This window comes from Hyla sarda, chromosome 2 (genome assembly GCF_029499605.1).
Source record: "Hyla sarda isolate aHylSar1 chromosome 2, aHylSar1.hap1, whole genome shotgun sequence".
In the NCBI taxonomy this organism is placed as follows: domain Eukaryota; kingdom Metazoa; phylum Chordata; class Amphibia; order Anura; family Hylidae; genus Hyla; species Hyla sarda.
Genome location: NC_079190.1, coordinates 111,262,873 through 111,275,022, shown reverse-complemented (window position 1 = coordinate 111,275,022; position 12,150 = coordinate 111,262,873). Strand labels below are relative to the sequence as shown.

General features: G+C 43.1%; 1 protein-coding gene across 9 annotated transcripts in view; it reads right to left on the bottom strand.

Moving 5' to 3' along the window:
• Positions 1-792: 792 nt before the first annotated feature.
• The window catches only part of LOC130355280 (cyclic AMP-dependent transcription factor ATF-7-like), a 116,746-nt gene continuing 105,388 nt past the window's right edge, over positions 793-12,150 (bottom strand). For all 9 annotated transcript variants that reach the window (XM_056555209.1, XM_056555202.1, XM_056555204.1 and 6 more), the window contains 7 exons: positions 11,359-11,513; positions 10,150-10,249; positions 9,941-10,057; positions 8,636-8,767; positions 5,907-6,104; positions 5,711-5,819; positions 793-1,043 (listed from right to left, as the gene is read on the bottom strand). In XM_056555209.1, the coding sequence (XP_056411184.1) occupies positions 826-1,043; positions 5,711-5,819; positions 5,907-6,104; positions 8,636-8,767; positions 9,941-10,057; positions 10,150-10,249; positions 11,359-11,513 (1,029 nt within the window). In that variant the 3' untranslated portion in view covers positions 793-825. The remainder of the gene's footprint in view (positions 1,044-5,710; positions 5,820-5,906; positions 6,105-8,635; positions 8,768-9,940; positions 10,058-10,149; positions 10,250-11,358; positions 11,514-12,150) is intronic.

Here is a 12,150-nt window from a genome sequence, read left to right as displayed (position 1 = left end):
TGAAGCACTACAAATGGACATGACTTTGATCACAAGGCTGTAAAGCATTCCCACTTCTTAGCTATGCAGTAACCACAAAGTGATCGTTCTTGGGGGTCTCCTCCTCGTGTTGTTGGAAGCAGCTGCTTGGACTGCTCATAAGTTTTCCCTCTGTACTGTGTCATGTGTCCATCCAGCACCAGGCTGGTCTCTAGGTTTAGAGCATGTTCCTCTGTGTTCTTCATGTGATGCAGGAGTATCGAAGGCTGGAAGGCAACTGAGCAATAAGGCCTCAACTGTAATGAATTTTAAGCAACACTGAAATGCCATGGACAGGTAAAGTATGGATGGCACTGCCTTTTCCAAATAAGTAAAAATCATAGTAGTAAAATATGGAAAGGGTTTCTCAGTAATAAATTGGTTACACAAATAGAGCAGGACAGGCAAATGCTCAGACAAGGAGCACCAGAGAAAAACCCAATCCTGCTGGCACTGAAATGGTAAACCTCAGAACTGTATTCTATATACAGCACACAGTGAGCAGTAGGGTGTGTGAACATGAACATCTGTTAGTGCTTGAAGCCCTTACACTTTGTGTGTTGAGGTTCTTGATTTGACCTGATGGAAGCTGAAGATTAGTGCTTTAGTCACTTGATGTCTGTGTACTAAATACAAGAAAAATAAAAGTCCCTAAACACCCTTTACCGAACTTTAAAAACAAATATATATACGTATATATATTTTATCCGTATCCGCCCGTTCTGTGCTGGGGCTTAGTTATTCTGCTCAGTCTTTGGGGGCTGAGACATCCCATTGGTTAGTTCTAGGTTTATTGGAGTAGATGCATCATCTGCTGGCTGCTTGAGACTGTGGTGACATGATGACATGTGACTGTAGAAGCTGACTATGGCCGTCTGTCCTTTGGCTAGCCATCTGCGTGAGCACTGAAGTGGCCATGTGTTCGGCTGGTGAGCGTAGCCCATTGGGGGAGGCAGAGGACAACGAACTGTGCTGGGAGGCTGGGACTGGAGAGCCCCTGGTATCACAGCTGTCTTTGAGGTTTTCTGCACAAGAAAAGAAAATTCAAGTCAAGTTATGATCAACAGAAAAAGATGAAAGACAACACACACATGTGATATACCACACCTGAGCTATGCCCAGCACATCCTTTCGTAATTTTATTGTTAAAAGTATTGTAAGTCCAACATGTGTTTTGCAGGCACAAAGATAAAAGGGTTTAAATTTAAAAAATGGCCAAACGTTGGTTTAAAACAAACTCTAAAAGTAAGATGTGAGAGAGTGTCTAACATCCAGACTCACTGGCCACAATTGAGGAGTGGTCTGCATGCTGCTTCTGTCTACCAGGTGAATTCTTAATGTGAAAGGAATGTCACTGTCTATCTTCAGGCTCTTGTCTTTCCTTGACACCTGGTGGACAGATATTACCTACGCTGACACATTGTCACAAGTCTAACAGACAGCTGTGTGAGCATGACATAGTGAAGCCTCTGAATATAGTGTTTTTCATGCAGAGATATTGGTGACAAGTTCCATATCGTTTTTATATACAGTGGTCCCTCAACATACGATGATAATCCGTTCCAAACGGACCATCGTTTGTTGAAACCATCGAATGTTGAGGGATCCGTGCAATGTAAAGTATCGGACAGTGGTCTACAACCTGCGGACCTCCAGATTTTGCAAAACAACAACACCCAGCATGCCCGGACAGCCAACGGTGTTGTAGTTTTGCAACATCTGGAGGTCCTCAGGTTGTAGACAACTGTTAGAGGAAGTTGTACTCGCCTGTCCCCGCCGCTCCGGACCGCCACCGCTGCCCGGGATGTCGCTGTCCATCGCTGTCGCCGAGTCCCCGACACTCAGGCAAGGCCTCTGCTTCCCCGTCATCCGCGCTCTCCATCAGCGCCATCACGTCGCTACGCACGCCGCTCCTATTGGATGACGGGACGGCGTGCGCAGCGACGTGATGATGTTGATGGAGAGCGCTGACGATGCAGGGGATCCCGAAGAGGACGCGCCAGAGCCCCGAGGACAGGTAAGTGATCGTCAGCGGACCACAAGGGGCACTGTAAATGGCTATCCGGCAGCAGCTGAAGCAGTCTGCGCTGCCGGATAGCCATTTATGCGATGGCCCCGACATACAAAAGCATGGTATGTTGATGCTGCCTTCAATATGCGATGGCCTCTGAGAGGCCATCGCATGTTGAAATTATTGTATGTCGGGGCCATCGTAGGTCGAGGGGTCACTGTACATTGTTTAAGTTTTTGTTCAACATATAACATTTCCTTTAAAGCAGCAAAAAACACGTAACAGGCCTTGAGGAAGGGTCTCCCGAAACGCGTCGGTGTATGCACAATTTTTAACCTCTTTTTTTGTATGATCATTTTATTATGGATTAAATATAGCATGATTTTTTTTTTAAATCTTTACCAAGTATGGATCAGAGTGCTGCTTTCCTCCCTTAAGAGAAGGGATCCCTTTCACATTCCTCAAACGTGCTCACACCAGCTACGCCCTTGCACCTGGCCTACTTGGACACTCGGAGCTACAACATGGAGGGCTGAGCGGAACTTTTCTCTCTTTTTTCCATATTAAATGTTTAGCAATGTTAATGGTGGATAGTAAGAAAGTTTTTTCCCTGGAGTGCTACTTAAACATCTCTGCTCATTTTAGGTTTGTGTATTGGTGTATAAAAATAGTAATGTGTGAGCTTAGTCTATAGGTGGCCATACACTTTAGAGGAAGTCTGGCAGAACCTCAGATTTAAAGGGGGTATTCTGACGCTACCCTGACGGCCATAAGCCACTGCAGAGGGGTATGTGTGCTTACGCCCCTATTCCCATTGCAAAAACATGTTAAGCAGAGTATGCAAGTGGTCAGGGGAAAACAGCTGTAGGCTGACAGCTATTAACCCATTTTCACCTTAAGGACTCCGCCCTTTTTTGCACATCTGACCACTGTCACTTTAAGCATTAATAACTCTGGGATTCTTTTACTTTTAATTCTGATTCAGAGACTGTTTTTTTGTGACATATTCTACTTTAACATAGTGGAAAATTTTCATCATCCTTTTTTGGTGAAAAATCCCAAAATTTCATGAAAATTTAGCATTATTCTAACTTAGAAACTTTCTGCTTGTAAGGAAAATGGACATTTCAAATAAATAATATATTGATTCACAAATACAATGGGGGGAGATTGATCACAACCTGTCCAGAGGAAAAGTTGCCCAGTTGCCCATAGCAACCAGATTGCTTCTTTCATTTTTAACAATGCCTCTGAAAAATGAAAGAAGTGATCTGATTGGTTGCTAGGGGCAACTGGTCAACTTTTCCTCTGGACAGGTTGTGATAAATCTCCCCCAATATGTCTACTTTATGTTTGCATCATAAAGTTGACATGTTTTTACTTTTTGAAGACATTAGAGGGCTTCAAAGTATAGCAGCAATTTTCACGAAAAATTGTTGGGGGTTGATTGTTCTGGCACTATGGGGGGCTTTTGTAAACACAATTCAATACCGGACAAATTTTCTCTACAAAAGCCCAATGAAGCTCCTTCTCTTCTGAGCACTGTAGTTCACCCACAGAGCACTTTACATCCTCAAATGGGGTAAGTTCTTAGAAGAAATGGGGCTACACAACAAAAATTTAGGGTAACACCAGCATTTTAGTGAAAAAAATGTTTTCTTCATTTTCCCATCCAACTTTAACGAAAATACGTCAAACACATGTGGGGTGATAAGGCTCACTATACCCCTTGTTACTTTCTGTGAGGGGTGCAGTTTCCAAAATAAGGTCACATGTGGGTATTTATTTTTTTGCATTCATGTCAGAACCGCTGTAAAATCAGCCACCCCTGTGCAAATCACCAATTTAGGCCTGAAATGTACATGGCGCTCTCACTTCTGAGCTATGTTGTGCGCACGCAGAGCATTTAACCCCCACATATGGGTTATTTCCGTAATTTAGGGGGGTCTTTTTTTCCTTTTACCTCTTGTGAAAATGAAAAGTATGGGGCAGCATGTTAGTGTAAACATTTTTTTTTTTTTTTACGCTAACCTGCTGGTGTAGACCCCAACTTTTCCTTTTCATACGGGGTAAACGCCCACCAAAATTTGTAATGCAATTGTTCCCGAGTACAGAAATACCCCATATGCGGCCCTAAACTGTTTCCTGGAAATACAACAGGGCTCCGAAGTGAGAGAGCGCCATGCGCATTTGAGGCCTAAATAAGGGATCTGAATAGGAGCGGACCCGGATGCAAGCGTAAGGCCCTATTCAAATGGCAGAATTTCCTCAAGCAGAATTCCTCCTCAATTGAAAGCTTAATACCCTTCTATGGGAGTCCACACTCCCATTCACACTTATGCAGAATTTCTGCTTGGATTCCGCAACAATGCAGCACAAAATCCTCAAAAGCAGAAGCATGTAATGATGCCAAAGGGCATGCTGGGAGTTGTAGTTATGCAACAGCTAGAGGCACGCAACTACAAATCCCAACATGCCGACACAGCTGTTCATGTATGCTGGAAGCTGTAGTTTGGCAAGATCTTGAGGGCCACAGTTTAGAGACCACTGCACCGTGATCTCCAAACTGTACCCCTCGTAATCTTGCAAAACTACAAATCCCAGCATGCCCAAACAGCAAATGGCTGTCTGGGCATGTTGGGGGTTGTAGTTTTGCAACATCTGGAAGACTACAGTTTAGAGACTGTACCAGGGACCTCCTGCCGTCGATCGTCCCGCTGTTAAGGACCTCAGCCACATGCAGGACAGTTCTCCAGCTCTGCCCACCCACAGTACCGAACTTGAACCCCCCGCCCCCGATCTGCTATTGGTCAGTTCCTTCTGACTGACCAATAGCAGGGATAAGAGTGCTGGCACCCCTGCCACCTCAATCCAATCCCTTCAGGGGGATCAGGGCTGTCAGAGGGGTCTGAATTAACCGGCGATTTGCGGCGATCGTTGGGGGGGGGGGGGGGGGGGGGAGTTGGGGGGGGGGGGGGGGGGGGGGAGTTGTCGTTGACACGGGATGCCTGCTGAATGATTTCAGCAGGCATCCTGTTCCGGTCCCCACCCTGCTAGCGGCAGAGACCGGAATTCCCACGGGTGTACAGGTACACCCTGGGTCCTTAAGGATCTGGGATGCAGGGTGTATGCATGCGCCATGCGTCCCCAAGAGGTTAAAAGGTGCATGTGCATGGGCATCTTAATTTTAATTCATCTGCCAACATTCTTTATTTAGATTTGAAGAGTTAACATACTTGACAACAGCCACCCAGTGCACGTTACTGTCTCCGCTCCCATCTGAATAAGATTTTTGGATTACATTGAAATAAAGATCTTCTATCAAGCTTACCTGGTGAGTGCTCCGTATTTGTTTCCCTACACATTACTGGAATCTATGTTTCATGTGTAGCACCGCCACAGCTGATGTACTACTCTCTCCATACACTATCTGTCTGAACGGCATTTTGGGACCAGTGCCAGGTACTTGTTCACTTGTATTTCTGATACTTGACAACTGCACTACTGAATGTATCAAATGTAACAGACTTTGCCCAGTGGTTTCACTTGACAAACAAATCTTTGGTATCAAAAGCTTAGTCAATGGGACAGGCCACATAAATAGCATCTAATGAATAATACCCATGAGTATTCTACAAGGTATAAGTAACTAATATCCCCCTTAGAGTTAGCACTACTTACCTAGATAGACCTGGTTTTTCTTTTGCAGGGCAGTTACAGGACAGTCTTTGTGCGCCAGCAGCAACTGCTTTAACTGTGCGACTTCATTCCTCAGAAGAGTAACCTCATTCTACAGGTTGAAATTCAAACACAAGTATTTTGAGCCAACTCTACCATATACATATGATAATTCAATTCCAACGCACGTGTAACTTACGCTAAGCTGCACATTATGAGTGGTCAGTTCCTCTGCCTTTTTCTCCAGAGATGAAACCCAAACCTTACGCTTCTGACGACAACGCGAGGCAGCAGCTCTGTTTCTCTCAAGGAATCGCTGGCGACGCTCGTCTGGATCCTCATCAGTTGCTCTCCGTCGTCTACCTCCAGTGCTTGGGGTAGGTTGAGCGGGAGATACCTAAAAATAAAATTGAAATAAACTATTTATTCTACTAATACATTTCTAAAGACGACATTAACCCCTTTAGGACTGGGCCATTTTACATTTTTTAACTTTTCCTCCTTCTAAAAATCATAACACCTACAGACCCATATGAGGGCTTGTTTTTAGCGCCACCAATTTTACTTTGTAATGACATCAATCATTTCACCACAAAATCTACGGCAAAAGAAAAAAAAATTGTGAGGTAAAATTGAAAAACAAATGCCATTTTGTAACTTTTGGGGGCTTTCAATCCCACGCAATGCATTCTTCGATAAAAATGACACCTTAACTTTATTCTGTAGGCTGTATGATTAAAATAATACCCAATTTATATAGATTTGATGTGTGTTGTCTTTTAAAATTTTTTTTTACTTTTTTTAATGAAAACTAGCATGTCTAAAATTTTCCTCTCCTTACCACTATAACTTTTTAAGTTTTTCGTATACAGGGCTATTCTTTGCGCTGTGATCTGTAGTTTTTATTGGTACCATTTTTGTTTTGATGGGACATTTTGATTATAAAGTGACTAAAATACGCAATCTGAAATTTTTTTTCTCCGTAAATGCCATTGACCGCGTGGTTAAAGTAACGTTACATTTCTATAATTTAGACATTTACGTACACAGCCATACCACATATGTTTATTTTTGTATACATACATATATATATATATTTATTTTATTTTTTTATAGGAAAAGGGGGTGATCCTAACTTTTTTTTATTAGGGAAGGGCTTAAATCACTTTTATTAACTTTTTTTTTTACAAAATTTTATAGTCCCCATAGGGGACTATAATATGCAATCATTTGATTGTATACACTGTCCAATGCAATGCCATAGCATAGCATTGATCAGTGTTATCTGTGCTCGACTGCTCCAGCCTGGCATGCCTGACTGGAGCATCGAGGCACAGATCGGATGGCGAGGAGGCAGGTAAGGGCCCTCCCAACATCCTCTCAGCTGTGGTCTTGATCAGCACCGCTGAGCAGCCGGGACGTGGTTTTTTAAAACATTTTAGACGCCGCAATCAACTTTGATCGCGGCGTCTAAGGGGGTTAATGCCGGGCATGTCCGGCATTAGTAACGGCTCCCGGCAGCAGATAGCTGAAGGTACCATCCCACTATGGCCCGCACCCAAGAGGTTAAACCAAAATGACAAATCAATGTACAGTGATCCCTCAACTTACAATGGCCTCAACATACAATAGTTTCAACATACAATGGTCTTTTCTGAACTATTGTAAGTTGAAACCAGACTCAACATACAATGTACAGACAGTCCAGATCTGTGAAACGTGTCAATGGCCGGAAGAACCGACCAATCACAATGGGCATTTTACTGGTAAAACCCCTGTATTACTGAAGTGCATGCACTGACTGGTGTCTGGTAGCACCCCCTACAGTACAGGGAGGTATGCCATGTTCTGTACACTTTACCTGTACCAGGGTTAGCTGCTCCTTTGGACACAAGGTGAGGGCAACTCCATGTTACTTTTTTAGGACACTGTGTGTACTGTACAGGACCCCAAAGAAGCTCCTGTCCTCTACATAGACCAGTGTTTCCCAAGCAGGGTGCCCCCAGCTGTTGCAGAAATACAACTCCCATCATGCCCGGACAGAATTTGGCTGTCCGGGCATGCTGGGAGTTGTAGTTTTGCAAAAGCTGGAGGCTCCCTGCTTGGGAAACACTGACATAGACAGTAATTTACAGCTCCCAGCAGATATTTCTTACTTTTATATGTAAGGATTTGCTTTATCTGTATTAGTTATCTACTTATTTTTCTTTAATCCTCATTTTTTCCTATTTTTGGATGACATTTTGGTGCCTTTAGAACCGATTACCAGGTTTCCATAGAGTTATGGTCTCAACGTACAATGGTTTCAACATACAATGGTCGTCCTGGAACCAATTAATATTGCAACTTGAGGGACCACTGTAACTATGATTTTTGTCACACTGTACTCACGGCCACAGTCTTCGGGTTTTTAAAGGGGGTTTTCCCACCAACAGCACTCCTCATACTAACCGCAGGATATATCATGAGTGAGTATCTGATCACAGAGTGCCCCACCAATCAAACAAAGATCCTGTGCCCCAAGTTTGAATGGAGCAGTGGACCAGCATGCACGCAGCTGCTAAATTTAACTCTATGGAACTCGTGGAAAAAAAGTACAGCACTCGGCTATCTCCACCTGGTTCATAAAGTTGAATGGAGTGGCAGCATGCATTCCCGCTTTCAATAACAACAGGTAGCTCCTCAGGTAGCTCCTCCGTTTAAGCTATATCCCTATTGTTTCCCCACTGTGCTAATCCAAAGAAAGGCACAAAAATCCTTATAAGGCTGATGACAATCGTCCCATACAAAGGGGAAAATTCCCTTTCGATCCATGAGTGATATTACTTCTCAGTAGCCAACAGTCATGTATTCTAGTCAGACAAGATATTTTATTGTAAAAATACAGATGTTTTCTAAAATAAACTTGTATTATTCCTGGCTGCTAACCTGAGGCTGCGCAGGTGAAGGTGCATCTGGGTGTTGAACCAATATCTGGCTCTGTTCTGGTCGTGATGCTACCATAGCCATTCCTCCATTCAGCGAGGATGGAACTTGTTGAGTAAGGGAGGCTTTAAGTCTCTAGGAACAAAAATGAAAGAAAGAAAGAAACATGAATTACAAGCAACATCAGACTATTTCACTTAATAGCTCCAGAAAACATGAGGATTTATTACATAAAAAAAAAAAAAAAAAGTATCTTCAGTCTGCAATATAGTAATTTTACTAAATAAATAAATTTACATTAAGGATTTTGCTTTTTAACCATAAAATAGACCAGCCAAGGTCCATGCCGCAGTTCGCATAACTACCTAGTAGGAGTCTCCTTTTCTGCTTCCTCAGCTATGGTCTTCAGTGCAGGAGTCAGTTCTGCATAATTCTATGGTACTGGATCTCTCATTGAAGATGCCAGCAAGAAGGCAGAGCTGTCTCCTAAAAGCCAGCTAAAAGAGGTTATCCAGCAATTATTTGTGCCCAGACTGTCTGATTTATATAAAAAAAAAAAAAAAAAAAAAAAAAGCCTCTACTTACTTTCCCTATCCTGCAGATAAGGGATAAATGTCTGATCGCTGGGGGTCCGACCACTGGGACCCCCTGCGATCTCCCGTTTGGGGCCCCGACTTAGCAATACTAGAGTGCATTTCGTACCCAGCCGGTCAGCTGGTACAATGCCCCCCCCCCCTCCCCCTTAATTAATCTCTATGAGAGAGGCAGAAAAACAGTGTTCCTGTGTCTCTGCCTTTCCCAGAGAGATGAATGAAGGGGGCCTGTTTGTAGGAGCTGACCTGCTGTGTTTGAAACGTCACACACAGCAGCTCAGCCGGACCCCGTACCAGAGATGACGGGGGGTCCCAGTGGTTGGACCCCAGCCCCCTCGATCAGACATTTACTTGGATAGGGGATAAATGTCTGATCCCAGGAGGTCTGACCAATGGGACCCCCCTCCGATCAGACATTTATACTTTATCCTGCAGATAGGGTATAAATTTGTTACCACTAGACTACGTCTTCATCAGAGTTACAGAAAGAACTAAACAACTAGCTCCCTATAAATTAAACAGTAAAATGCGCACACACAGTGCCTCCTATGGGTTTAGTCTGTAGCTGAAGGGTCCACCTCATCCAACGGAATTAATTTCCTCATGCCCTGACTTAAAATGTACTTTACACAATAAAACAAAATTGGACTACAGCACAAATAACAGAAAGTAAATACTCCGCCAAGTTACACTAGAGTAGTTTCTGGGAACTCACCAATTTAGCTTCTGTATGAGCTGAAAGACCAGAAGGAGAAATATGTCCTCCACCGCCGATAACTGGGGGCCCAGGAATCCCTGGAATATTGGGCACCATGTTCATAGGTCTTGCCAACTAAGTCAAGTAATACAAAGGCAAAAAATTGTCAGTGGTACCCAGGGTGTTTTCAATTACTATAACACAACAATCCAAATAGTTCTCCTTACCGATATAACTGATGGCATCTGTACATGAGGACCTGGAAGGAAAGGAACAGTGTGGCCATTGCCTAAGTGCATCATAAGAGAAACCGAGCTGCCTGGGGAACTGAAATGCAGAGAAAAAATTATCTAGAGGGAAAAAAGTATATCTTACTGTAAGGCTGGGTTCAGACTACGTTTCGTCCATACGGGGACCGGATCCGGCTGAGGGATGGAAAAACCAGGCGCTCCCGTATCCCAGCCGGCCCCGGCCCCCATCTCATTAATTTGAATGAGCTGACCCAAGTCAGATAGTGACTCCGGTCAGCTCATTTTTGTCCCGTATCTGGTTTTCTGGCCAGACTGAAAACCGCAGCATACCACAATTTTCAGTCTGGCCAGAAAATCGGATACCGGGCAAAAATGAGCCAACCAGAGTCACTACTTGACTCAGGTCGGCTCATCCAAATGAATGAGATGGGGTCCGGGTACGGTTGGGATATGGGAGCATCTGGTTTTTTTCATCCCCCACCCGGATCCGGTCCCCGTATAGACAAAATGTAGTGTGAACCAAGCCTCTATGAGAGGTTTGGACTATTTTCACACTTACATTGCGGAGTCCATTTATAACAACATCTACCAGGGTTCACTCACATTGTTGTTTAAGTAGGAAAAATATCACTCCTACGACACTCCTGTCATATCTAACAGAATTTGTGATCAATGCTTTGAACAAAGCATTTGATGCAAATGTGAATATACACACATATAGAAATGGAACATGCTGGCCCCCCACAAGGTTTTCATTTAGATGCTAGAAAAAGTCATCTGTCTACAAAACCATTATGGAAATACTGCCACTGAACAGTAATTCAATAGGGCATGGTGTTCAACCACAAACACTACATATAAATGACAAGGAAAGAGATTGAGGATACCACTGATGCTGATTGCAAGAACAGCCAGTTCTCACTCATAAAACCATGGCTTGATCTAGCATTAATGTCATGATAGGTCACGTGACATGACAGAATAAATAATCATATGATCATTTAAGAAACTAGAAAAGTTAATGAATATGAAGTTAGTACATACTACACAAGGTGGAATACAGAGCAAAGATCTGCAAATTAATATGAGAAAAAAATATATGACAAGGTGGACAGAGAGATTAGATAGAAGTTAGGGTATTTTATGCCAACACTAAGAACAGACCTAAAACTACTGCTTTCTTACCCTAGCTGTCTGTTGGACGGAGGGGCCTGAGTGATGACAGATGTAGGTGAAGGCAATGTAGGGTGTAAAGGATCGTATCCCATATGGAGGGGTAGTGAACCAGGCCGTACTATTGTTGGAGTGGGTGTTGAGCTGACCTGCGGCTTCGGTGGAACCTTAACCAGAGTGACAAAGTTAAACATCATCACTTAAAGTACTGAACAATATGCAAAGTAATCCTGCATAAAATGGACACAAATTACAGTCAACCTAACAAAGGTTTAATACATTTTCTTATTACAATACCTAAAAAGTGCACATACATATTATATAAAAGTTGACTGCCGGACAAGTTTGATTTGTTCCATGGGCTTGTCAACAATAACAAATGATGGTTCACAAAATACACACACAGGCCCAGATTTATCAAACTGTGTGAGAGAAAAAAATAGAGTGGCTTTCCCACAGCAGCCAATCACAGCTCAACTTTCACTTTACCAGAGCTCGTTTGCTGAGCTGTGATTGGTTGCTGTGAGAAAATAACTCTATTTTTCTCTCAGTTTGATAAATCAGGGCCACTATTGGTAGTAGAATGCCCACATGGGGTGGAAGTTGGCAGGGTAGAAATAAATGGAGGGTCTAGTAAAATCTTTTCCAAGCCATGTTACTTCTATGGCAGCTTTCAAACTATATAGTTTGAGATGTTTTTGCTGGTGTCATTACATAATTTGCTGTCCATATGACCACTTGCCAGGGAAGACGTCATCTTTTATCCAATCTCTATGGCACAGCCTATTACTTTTTCATATAGTA